At 34.6% G+C, this 12995-nt stretch overlaps 1 protein-coding gene across 2 annotated transcripts in view; it reads left to right on the top strand.

Moving 5' to 3' along the window:
* Window positions 1–12995, top strand: part of LOC121313480 (trafficking protein particle complex subunit 8-like) — a 65181-nt gene that overhangs the window by 8325 nt on the left and 43861 nt on the right. Inside the window, exons 3-8 of one of the 2 annotated variants that reach the window (XM_041246083.1) lie at window positions 2027–2110; window positions 3650–3739; window positions 9958–10132; window positions 10545–10698; window positions 11071–11170; window positions 11786–12036. In XM_041246083.1, the coding sequence (XP_041102017.1) occupies window positions 2027–2110; window positions 3650–3739; window positions 9958–10132; window positions 10545–10698; window positions 11071–11170; window positions 11786–12036 (854 nt within the window). The remainder of the gene's footprint in view (window positions 1–2026; window positions 2111–3649; window positions 3740–9957; window positions 10133–10544; window positions 10699–11070; window positions 11171–11785; window positions 12037–12995) is intronic. The other variant, XM_041246084.1, reaches the window with a different exon arrangement.

Below are 12995 nucleotides of genomic sequence, written 5' to 3' on the forward strand. Positions count from 1 at the left end.
CCTTTGTGTAGAGATGCCATTTTAAATATAGAACCAACTGAGAAAAAAAAACGCCGGTCATTAACGTTATTTAACCCCGCCGTGGAATTGATACCATACCACGCCTACTACAGGCATAAACACACACACAGTGCACCAATGAAGTGCCCGCTCGACCGAGAATAAAACCCACCCTAATGTCAATCTTTCTGTTGCACCAATTAGAAAAGCTGCTTGGAGTCAATTGCCAAACCCCTTCCTTTTTATAATAGCCGCCCTTACTGTGGCATCAGAGCAGTCTCATACGCGACAGACTACCGATGATAAATTACTAAAATTAATTAATAAAATGCGTTTTGACATTTGTCACGTGACCGGTTATACATCTAGCTTATTTTTAAATGTTTTACCACTAGAGTTTAAACGTTTAAAATTCCCATCCCTAATACAGTGCTCCCCCTTTTATAAGGCTGCCCTTTATACAGGTTATACGGCGTTACGGTCATGTCTCCCATTTACCCCATAATGCCATTACACTAGCACAGGTATTCTCACTGTAATGCGGAACACAAACAGCACAGTCTCTTAACTATGGCTCCTGACTACAGCTTTATAAAGGGGGAACTCTGCACTGTGTTGTAGGTCAGTGAACAGTCAGTTCAAATGAGTGAAAACCAAGGCTTTAAAAATGTATCGCTGGTCTCCTTTTTCTGGTGCTGAAGAGGTTTCACTTCTTTAATGGCTTTGTTTTTTAATTTGAATGTAGGTTTTGCATAATCTAGTTGTATTGGATGTATTTGAAAGATTAAAAAGATAAGCACATAGCCAGGCTTGATTAATCACCCCTTCCAATTAAAACTGCATTTCTGTTAAATGATCATATTTTGACTGACATCATGAGTCACAACTAAGTTTAAAATAACTACCTTTTTAACGCTGTTAACTTAGCTGCAAGTGATTTAACAGCTGCTTAACATTTATGACAGAGTTATTAATGAATGGATTGATACACTGCTTCTTTTGTTCAGTCATTCCAGTAATTCCTTTACTTTTGATGAGCCTCTCTGTGAGCTAATCAGCTGTAGGCTGCTTTGTAACTCTTCATACAGCAGATCAGAGGGATTGTTAGTTATTGTGAAGTGCTACTAGTTTTCCTCCTTCAGATTTTAGTAACTAACCAGCAATAAAAATGTAAATGTGGTCTTTAAAAATGATGAAATAATAATTGACTGCTAGTAATTCTGCTTGTCTCTGATAAATGTGAATAATTAAGGGACCAATTATTTCAACCTGAAATACACTGGAGAACCAGAAAAGGGAATGCATCATTTTTGTCTTGTATAACAGTCAACTGGGGAACATACTGGTGATCTGTCATAAGTTAACAAGATCTACAAAGACTTGCATAAGAATTGCTGAAAATGTGCTTTCTCCAAAGCCTCATTTGGGAGAGCTGAAGCAATTTAATTCCTGTTTCGTTACAGAACCTTTGTATATCATCGGCATTCATACATAATGAAAAAGCATTTATCATTATTGTCTGTGAATCTTATATTTACTTTGTGTATAATATGTATTTTTTCATTGATGACTTTTATAGTTCTGCTTAATGCCATTATTAACCCCTTTTAATCAAGTCAGAATCACAGTGTAATTAAAGTGATTATGTAGTTGTGTTGTGAATAGGCGTAGTACAGGAAGTATTAAATTAATGTCTGTGTATGCAAAATAATAATTTAAAATGTTTTGAGACAGTTATCTAGGCCTAACTGTCTAATTTATTTCTCACTCGGTATATGTAAACATCCATATATATATATATATATATATATATATATATATATATATATATATATATATATTTTGAAAAAAAAATTTAAGACTTGCTGTTATGAATATACGAAATAAAGTACCAAGGTATGGTTTGTACTTTAAAGATAATCTCAACTCTCAAATGTAAAAACAGACTACCTTGTATGCTTTTTAAATCATTTTAAGCAATATCGTACCCAATTAGGTTAATAATGTGGCATTTTATTTCCATCAGATCACTCAGTTAAAGCTAGTGTTCCTTGGTACAGTAGTTGGAAAGAAACACTGACTCAACTGAACTCATCCAAGTCCTTCACAGGTATTCTCACATATTGGTGTGGGGCTTTCATACTCCCCCATAGTTTTAAACCCCTATCCCTGTGCCCAATCAGTATTTTCCTACAGAAGCTAAACTTGCTGCCTACAGTAGCTAACTTGATTCTCTTGTGTATAAACGGTTCTCTGTATGTCTCTCTCTGTCTCTCTCTCTCTCTGTATGTCTCTCTCTGTCTCTCTCTCTCTCTGTATGTCTCTCTCTGTCTCTCTCTCTCTCTCTCTCTGTCTCTCTCTCTCTCTGTATGTCTCTCTCTGTCTCTCTCTCTCTCTGTATCTCTCTGTCTCTCTCTCTCTCTGTATCTCTCTGTCTCTCACTCTCTCTGTACATTACTTGTTGTGATGTAGGTGGAGTGCTCGTGTAGAAAGGTTAAGTTGCACAAAGGCCAGATGTTCAAAAAGCTATAAAATGGCTTTTAAATTGGTAACATTCCTGTACTGTACATCACACGATTTTTTTTTTTTTAGTTTTTTTGAAAAATAAGTTGGCTTTTGAACCTTAACCTTACGTGCAATGAATGTTATGTATGTTTCTGTTGTCTTTTTGTTGCATTTTGAGTTTAGAAACCTGCATTACTATTCTGTTACCTAAGCCAAGCTTCTGTGTGTTTTTTGTTATCAGTTTGTAATGCACATTGTTACAGAACACCTTGCATCACGTTACCTTTCCTGTGTCCCATGTTGTCAGTATCGCAGTGTTATTTATTTAAACATATTGCCAGTTCGGGAGCGCCAGGAGAAAAAATCATCTTCTAAGGAATGCAGTGTATCCAGAATCACGCTCCTTCCTGCAATAATGCTGGTTTTCTGTTACTGTATTATGCCTCTCATTTTAATCGAAGCGGCAGCATTGTTGCAGGAGGAAGCATGAACTGGATACACTGAGATGTTTAGAAAAATGTTCGTTCTCCTGGTGAACGATCCCAAGTAACGTCAGAAAAAAAAAATCATTTCCCAAGTTGATTTACTGTTCCTTATGTGTGAATAAAAATATTGGATAAGTCGTGAATATGCTTTAAAAAATATTCTGCGATATAGACAACATGGGATACAGCAAAGGTAATGTGTTTCTTATAAACACTGCAGAGGGTTCTGTACCAAACCTTTTTGCAAATGTAAGTATATTTTAATATTGCCCCTAATAATAATGATGCATTGATTGTGTAGAGGCTTGCTTTACATTTTTACTTTTATCATTTGATATTTATACTTTTTAACGGAGCATTATGAAGTAACACATTCAGCCTGTTGTCAGCTAACGTGATTCTTTATCTCCTCAGATTCTTCTTGCGTTCCTCTCTAACAGTCCTGATTCCAGTTATTTATTGCTTTCAAGTGTTCCAGTCTAAGTTGTAACCACAGCAAAGTTTTGCTGAGAAAAGTGTTAATAATAATTCATTTTTGTTGTTCTGTGAAACGTTGGCTGAGTATATATTCTCTCTTAGGTTTACCCACTGAGTGAAACATTTAAAACCAAAGAAAAAAAGTTATTTGTCTTTAAAAAAGTTTTTGTTTTTCATTTCAGCAACAACACCTTGGTTTGAGGCCTATAGAGAAAGCTTCTTCCAGTCTATGCCAGCATCAGACCATGACTTTCTTAACCACTATCTGGCATGTATCCTTTCATATTCTCAGTGAATTTAAAACTTTCTAACGATAGAGTACGCTTTGTATTTACAAAGTTATGGAAATAGAAGTTAGGTGAGATTTACAGTACAGTTTACAGTAGTTATATTGTACTAGTATTCTGTTCAAATATGTAAATATTGCAGAATGAGACTGTAATAGCATATACTACAGAATGTAAAAAAAAAAAGAGTATAATGTACAATATTTCAATACAAAGCACATACAGATTAAAATGTTGTTCAGGCTGTAGAGTTTTACAACTGAACACATTACTTACTGATGCATGTAACCCCAAAATATCTTATATACACATACACTGAGTGTACAAAACATTAAAAACACCTGCTCTTTCCATGAAATGGACTGATGAGTTGAATCCAGGTGAAAGCTATGATCCCTTATTGGTGTAACCTGTTAAATCCACTTCAGTCAGTGTAGATGAAGGGGAGACAGGTTAAAGAAGGATTTTTAAGCCTTGACACAATTGAGACATGGATTGTGTATGTGTGCCATTCAGAGGGTAAATGGGCAAGACAAAAGATTTAAGTGCCTTTGAATGGGGTATGGTAGTAGGTGCCAGGCGCGCCGGTTTGAGTGTATCAAGAACTGCAACACTGCTGGGTTTTTCATGCTCAACAGTTTCCCGTGTGTATCAAGGATGGTCCACCACCCAAAGGACATCCAGCCAATGGCAGGCCAGTGGTCGAAAACGGCTCATTGATAAAAGAGGCCAAAGGAGGCTGACACGAATTGTGCAGAGCCACAGACGGGCTCCAGTTAGTCAACTGACAGTCCAGTACGACATTGGTACCGAAAGACCCATAAAAGAATGCACACCTCGTCTTACCTTGACACGAATGGGGTATGACAGCCGACAACCTAACAGAGTTCCACTTCTTTCAGCAAAACACAAGGAACTGCGGTTGCAGTGGGCTAAGGAGCGAAAACACTGGACACTGGAGGATGGAAAAAACATTTCCTGGTCTGATGAATCCTGGTTCCTGCTGTTTCACGCTGATGGGAGGACAGGGTATGGAGAAAACTACATGCATCCATCCAAAAGTACATGCATCCATCATCCCGTGTGTCAACATTGCAGGCTGGTGGTGGTGTGATGGTGTGGGGTGTGTTTTCATGGCACACATTGGGCCCCTTGATAAAAGTAAGCAACGTTTGAATGCCACAGGATATCTGAGCATCATTGCCAATCGGGTGCATCCCTTCAGGGAAGCAGTGTATCCATCTGCTAATGGATTTTTTCAGCAGGATGCCCCATGCCACAAGGCTAGGATTGTCCAGGAATGGTTCCACGAACATGACAGTGAATTCAGCTTACTGCAGTGGCCTGCCCAGTCACCAGATTTCAATCCAATTGAGCATCTGTGAGATGAGATGGAACGAGCTATTCGGAGTAGAGATCCACTACCAGCCAACTTGACACAACTGTGGGAAGCATGGCATTCAACATGGGCCAGCATCCCTGTGGAACGCTTTTGACACCTTGTAGAGTCCATGCCTTGACGAATTGAGGCTGTTCTGGGGGCAAAAGGGGGTGCAACTCAATATTAGGAAGGTTTTCCTAACATTTTGTACACTTTGTGTGTGTGTGTGTCTCTATCTATCTATCTATCTATCTATCTATCTATCTATCTATCTATCTATCTATCTATCTCTCTATCTCTGTATATGTGTATGTATATATATAATATAATATATTATATTATAATATATATATATATATATATATATATATATATATATATATATATATATATATATATATATAAAATTTGTATTTTAACATTCTCACATCCATGGTCATTTAGAAGTGTTGCCCAGTGATTTTCATTTCACTTAACTGAAAATTTCACGTCATAGTTTTGATTGTTCATCTTTCTGCCTCATGTCAGCTCCCTCTAGGGTGTAGACTGATTAACAGGAGCTTGAACAGGATTAAAAATATGCATGACAAATTCATATGGGTGTGTTTTATTCTAACAGTATGTATTACAATTGTTGTCCTTGGGGAAACAACTGAGGAATAATAAAGTATGTTATGACCAATTATGATTACTCATGCCACAGCATGCACACTAAGAAAAATTAATATTTCTTATTTATGATAAAATAATATTCCCAAATTCAAACCTTATATATATATATATATATATATATATATATATAATAAACCCATTATATATATATATATATATATATATATATATATATATATATACATATATACACACACACAGAGCATCAAAAAGAAACTTATCACTATTATAAGACATTTTAGTTTTGATACAAAAGCTGTATAAATGATGACCATTGAAGAAATGTTTGTGGTTTCTTTTTAATCACTCGATCATTCATCCTTGACCATGACACGCTTGAATGACTATGACTGAAGCACAATGCACTTAATCACCTAATTAGTGAGACAGTTGATTGTAGACTGGATATGGAGTGATTTCAGTTGTTGAATTGCAAGCTTGAATAAAAACAAAGAAAATCACGGAAACAAAACAAAACAAAAAAAAAATTATATGCCACGTCTGTCAAGAGAGCAGCGCCTTCGTGCAATTGGCATGTTGGAGGCTGGACTAGGGCAGCGTACTGTGGCTCGCTGTCTTGGGTGCGCACAGCCAGCAATTTAAAACCTGGCGAGATGGTGTAATGAGACACATTCTGTCAATGACAGGCCACGAATTGGGAGACCAAGAATCGCAACACCTGCTCAAGATCGACAGATCATTTTGCTGTGTCTTTGTGATTTCAGTTGTTAATCGGTACAATAAAAAGTCACAGCACCTGGTCTAAAACAGAGTTTGCCATTTTTTGATCACATCTAGTGAGTTTTATCCAAATATAAGTGATATATTCCTTTTGATGCTCAGTGTGTGTGTGTGTGTGTGTGTACATATATATATGTATATATATATATATATATATATATATATATATATATATATATATATATATATATATATATATAAGTCAAATATACACACACGCACACATTATATAATTTGGCTGGGCTTCAGTGGGTTACAAACTGGGGAGTAACAACACCTTAAAGTTCACAAGGCTAACAAAATAATTGAGTACATCTTACCTAATATATATTGCCGTTTGACAAAAGCACCCATTATGGCAAAGGTGAATTAGATTTTTTTCATGGCATGGGAAGATGGTGCAAGGTAACGTATTGTTTAAAAATGCTATGAAAAGATAATGTTAATCAAATACATGTTTGAATGTAGAATGTGAGATAATGTAAGAAGTGATGATCATACATCTTAGATAAGATTTACTGGAATTATTTTGTTAGATGTGTGTGCTTTAATTACAAATTGTGGTTTCTAAGCCACACATCAAATATAAGTTTGTCAGTAGATATCGCTGCCTATATACTCAATGTTTGTAATATTTATTTAGTTCAGACTTGTAGTTAAGTCCTCAAACCTTGAGTCCGAGTCCTTGAAGCAAACGCAAATCAATTTTCATTAAACTAGGGGTAGTAGTGGGGGAACAGTTTACCTAACGGACGTTGTCTGATATCCCTCAGGAAAAATGTACAAATAATAATAATAATAATAATAATAATAATAATAATAATAAAAAAAAAAATGTTGTTCAATTTGTTGTTTTTCTAGCTATATGATTCTATTTGCATGCCTTTTTCAACTTGCCTGTCATTGTCGTCTTTTCTTTTGGAATTGGAATACTGTTTGCACGTACGTGAAGTTTATAGGTATGCAATCAGATTTTGGTACAGATGCAATCCAGTGTAATCTGATAGGTGTTTTCCTATTGTCAAAAGTAGTACATTTACCATGTTATACATTTTATTTTTTGCAATCTGTTTCTCTAAAAAGAAAAAAACAATTCACGTGAAGTCCACCACAAAGTTGTGCAAGTAAAAAAAAAAAAGTGCAAGATCCCAATGTATTGCATATGATAAATATTTGCATGCTATTTTCATAAAGGTGGAAAAATATGATAAATTGCATTAAAAATGATATAACAGACTGGAAAATGATAAATTCCATAAAAATGTAAAACACAAAAAACAGCATAATGTACCAGATTTGAATTTGCCCTTCCCTGCTTTCTTAGCGGAAGTTGTTTCGAAGTGCTTGAGCAAACGCAGTGCACGGAATACAGTGTTTTAATGCATACCTGAAAATAACACTACACCAGTAAAAAATTGAAGATACTTTCACGTTTGACTATAGCATCTATTTTGACTTCAATTCTGGTAAAATCTGCCAATCTGATTTAGACAAATTGCCGGAACTGTATACTGTGTTCTTGGATCTTAAATTTAGTATTCTTTTTATTATTTGTTTTGCAAAACAGAAACGTTATGTTTCACTTTCATTGCATTTGCACTTTTATTAAGTTTGTAATACAATGATGCATTTACGAGATTGTTCTTCAGTTCATTTGATTTCAGATAATGTATTTATTATCTTTTCTCTTTTACACAAAAACATAATGTATTTCCCCTTTGTATAGGTTCATAATGGAATTAAAAAATGAAGTTCAGAGACAGATTTCTAGGTTGATGCTGCAAAGCATATTGTTAGTGTGTTTTTCATGAATCCGTAATAAATTATTTTCATTTTGGTAAATGAAGTGGTATTAAGTGATTGTCGTTCTTTTTTTTTTTTTTTTTTTTTCCTATCAATCAGTCCTTCTGCCGTCTGGCAATTTTTGATTTGAGACTTTAGTGCCTAGTTTTACCCTGAATTTGCCAGGTGAATTCATTGACGTTGCTTGCAAACAGCAATGGTGTGTTCTGGGAAGAAGTGGAGTTTAGCACAGAATATTTAATCACACAGCAACTTTCTATATGAATTAAGAAGCTCTAAAAGTATGATTATAACTTCATGATTATTGTATTAATTTTAGTTTTCAGTAAACTCAACATTACTAAGGTGACCAATGTTCTATTGTTTCATTGCAAACAAATACATTATATTCCAGAGAGTCAGGGAGCTCAGCAAAATCAAATGATGTATTTTTTATTCAAGAATGCAGTTTTAGAAATGTGTTTCTACAGTTCTTAAAGTAGTAAACAGAAAGGCTTGTTAAAAGCCAAATATTACTTACTTGTTTACCATGCTGACATTATTTGTAGTTTATTGCAAAAGAAAAAATAAACATGGTCTGCAGTGGTTGCAGTTGGATTTGTGTGGTTGTCGTTTACGCTACAGCCAGCTGGATTTGTGTGGGGTGGGGTGGGGGGTGTTTACGCTACAACCTAACTCGCTTCCAATTTCTCATTCTTACTGTGATTGGCTGCAGACACAGCAGGGCTAACCAGTGATTGGATAATGTTTTGTTGGTGGGTTTTTACAGTGCACCGGCTTCCTAGTAACTGTACTATTACTTGTGTAATACTAATAGAAAATAAAAATGAACTTGTCATTGTCATCTCCGAGTCATGGAGCTTGAATGTTGGAGTCTGAGTCACAAAGGGTCGAGTCCGAGACTTTTGCGGAAAAATGCAACTCGAGTCTGAGTCCCGGACTCCAGTCTACAAGTCTGATTTTGTTGTAAACTGTATGGCTTATTCAGTAACACTTTGTGTACCAAGCAATCTGAAATTAAATATAATTCAATAGTAAAACCACATTTTGAATGAGATTTGATTTATAATGTCAGTTACTTATATGTCATTGACATGCATCCCCTGCCACAGCTGGAAATTCCAAACTGACATAGAGGGGGCGCAATGTTCCCCAGATTTGGATACTCAGTAATTTAGGCTGAAATAATATTCAAACCATGATTCATCACAGTTGAATAAGCTCTTCTTTGGAATCTCTGTCCCCAGTGAACCCTCATATATCTCCGCAAATCAAGATTTGACCACAAGAGTCTGGAGGCTAGAGCCTGTTAAAGATTTAAGATCAAAGAAATAGAGTAATCATGTAGTTTCTTGCCTCATCATACAACATAGTGGAAAATAGTCTAGTATATTCAGAATTGTAAATATTGATATTCTAAATTATATCTGAATTTACAGTTTTTAAGGTAAATGTCCCTAGCATAAAGTAGTTATTGTGTTTTTTTTGTGTTTGTTTTTTTCCATTTGGGAAAAGTGGCACATAATGGTTACAGTGTGCTTTTTTATTTTTGTTAAATGTTTTCAGATAATATATATTTATTATCCTTAAAATGCATTCTAAAAAGGTATGCTTGTAGTTTCATCTAATGAACCTCAGCCTGTGGAACAGTTTTTGAAGCTGTCTCAGGAGCAGCACCGGATTCAGCACAGCAGTGACTGCAGCTATCCAAAGTGGTTTACTCCAAACACACTGAAATACTATGTGCTGCTTCATGACATCAGTGAAGAGCACGAACAAAGGTATCTTCAGATATATTTATTAATGTATTCAGCTTTTACTGAAGTGAAATTAGTTGCTTCACATTTGTTGAACTAGCTTTATACAGTATCAAAACTAATGACTGATTTGTTAATAAACATAAGCTTTTACAGTAAAGTCTGTAGGACCGTAAGCCCCAACATACTGTATATTTTAAATTCCTTTTTTCAGGTATTTTGGTTCTTTGCTTGCATTTTGTAAAGTTGTTGCAAACTTGCTTAGTCATGACTCATTATATATATATATATATATATATATATATATATATATATATATATATATATATATATATATATATATATATATATATATATATATATATATATGCTTATCTCAATATATATAGTTATATGTTACTTATGAAACCTGGGGTTGTCCATACCCTTTTTGCAGGGCAGATTCTGTTTATGAAGAAATGAAACAGAGATATGGAACACAGGGTTGTTATTTGCTTAAAATCAATTCCCAAACTTTGGCAGTAGCATCAGATGAGCAGATACCAGACCCCTGGAGCCAGTATTTACAGAAAAGTAATTTGCAAAACCAGGTACGAAATAGCAGTCAGTTGATATACATGTTCTTATAGTCACACATTATAAATTGGCATATTAAATAAATTGTAATTGCATTTGAGCAAATGGAGGTGTTAAATTGAGTGATTTAGAAATTTTAGGGTAATAAATACCAGCATGGCTGAAATTAAAAGTGGAGTGGTAGAAACGTGATTGGTACAGTATCTAAAAGAGTGCAGTAAATCGTACCTTTTGAAAGAAACAAAACTATTACAATTTAAGTTGGACAACTTCAATTTTACTTGTTTTAAAAAAAAAAAAAAAAAAAAAAAAAAACCTTTTTAAATTGTGCAAATGATAACCAGATAGAAGAAATCTAAATTAAATGTTTTAAAACCATGTTTTAGGAATTGTTTGAAGATGGCACATCTGTCTTGATGGGCAATAAAAATACACAAAACAATGTAAGTGCACCAAAAGTGGATGGGATCGATCCTTCAGTCAAAGGTAAACCAGATACATTTTGTAGATGCATGCTGGAAATTTCATACCATAGTGATACACAAGAAGTTCTTTTTAAGCTGCAAAGTGTATGTTGAATTAATTAAAAACTACTATATACTATTCATTTAGAAGAGGTAGATGTAGCATGATATACCACTTCTAAACCCATACCTGAGAATCCTGAAATTATACTGAAAAGCTCTATTATAGTAGGTTAAAATTAATGCTACAAAAGTATGTAGATGGAAATAATATATTTCTGCTTAACTAACAAGTTTTCTAAGAATCGTGTATAGATTTGTATGTATTTTCATTTTACAGTATCTTTCTACAATGCACAACATACTATAATACTTTCTGTGAAAATTTAAATCTCATTTACCAGCTACAAGATTAGTTCATTTTGTTTTATGATTTATGAGAATTGAGGATTAATGCTGTAAATGTAAGCTATGCCTATTTTAATCACTACGATAGCTTTAATGGTGGGAAATGATTTATATTAAAAAAATTTAAAAAACAGGTATGGATATTTTTGTTGAAATTGAAAGATAATGGCTTGGACAATGATATATTCTCTTTTAAAACATGTTTTTTTGTTTTATTTTTCCCTTTTAGCTGATGGTGTTCCCAACAACTTTGAAACCCATCCTCTTCAGCTAGATCACCCCAGTGATCCAGGTGGCAGCCTTGATACCTTAAGGAATCCTGTACAGATAACTGATGGGAAGAAACCTAACACTGTGACCACACATGGTGCATGTTTGACACTTAATGATCATGACCGGATTAGACAGTTTATTCAGGAGTTTACTTTCAGGGGGCTTCTACCCCATATCGAAAAGTCTATCCGTCAACTTAATGACCAGGTAAGAGAAGACATTTCACCACTGTTTGCTTGTGTATTGACTTGCTTATATAAAAGTAAAAGTTGCTTACTGCGGTAGTGTTAAAAAAATTTAAAACAAGTAAAAGTAATTCTGCTGTTGTAAAGCACAGCCCTTGTCTACTACAAAATAGTATACTGCAGCAGATAGGTGAATGTAAGAAAATTTAGCAAATACAGACAGTTTTTTTTTTGGGTGGGGGGGGGTGTATGTCGATTTAAGAATGCTTATTAGGGATGTGCTTTTGGTACATTTTTATGAATGTTTAAATGCTATGCAGGTGTCGGCGTTAAAACTACTTGAAGGCAGTTGCCAGACCCCTTCCTTTGTATAATATCTGCCCTTACTCTGGCACCACAGCTATCGAATAAGCGACAGACTGTACAGGATGATAAATTACTAAATTAATACATTCAAAAATATGCTTTTTGTTGAGATTTGTCATGTCACTGGTTATACGTCCTAGCATATCATTCAACGTTTAACCATTTCTTTAGAGTTTTTATATACGTTTTTAAGTGCTTATAATTCCCAACGTAAAGTGTATAGGTTTTTTGAATTGCTATAATTCGACCTGAGACAAACTATTGCTGCCATGTTGTGGTCGTGCGACTTTTAAGGGTTTTGCTGGATAGACAGCACACTTGAGACATTGTTGCCGTTCTAGTCTTGCAGCTTATTGCAGATATTATGTTTACATACAGTGGTGTGAGGTGCTTGAATTTATTGTTGCTGCTTCTCTGTTTAAAGCCCTAGTGGGAGTCATGATCATTTATTCCTCACATTTCCTTTCAGTAATGTCTAAACTGTACAAGAACTAGACAATCCTTAAATAAAGCAGTATATATTCTGTTATTTTGCATATATTGTAAGGAAATGTGATTTCTGTGGTTTTTTGTTGATTACATGAGCCATGTGCATTTTATTATTGCAGTTGGTTT

This window comes from Polyodon spathula, chromosome 3 (genome assembly GCF_017654505.1).
Source record: "Polyodon spathula isolate WHYD16114869_AA chromosome 3, ASM1765450v1, whole genome shotgun sequence".
NCBI classification, from domain to species: Eukaryota; Metazoa; Chordata; class Actinopteri; order Acipenseriformes; family Polyodontidae; genus Polyodon; species Polyodon spathula.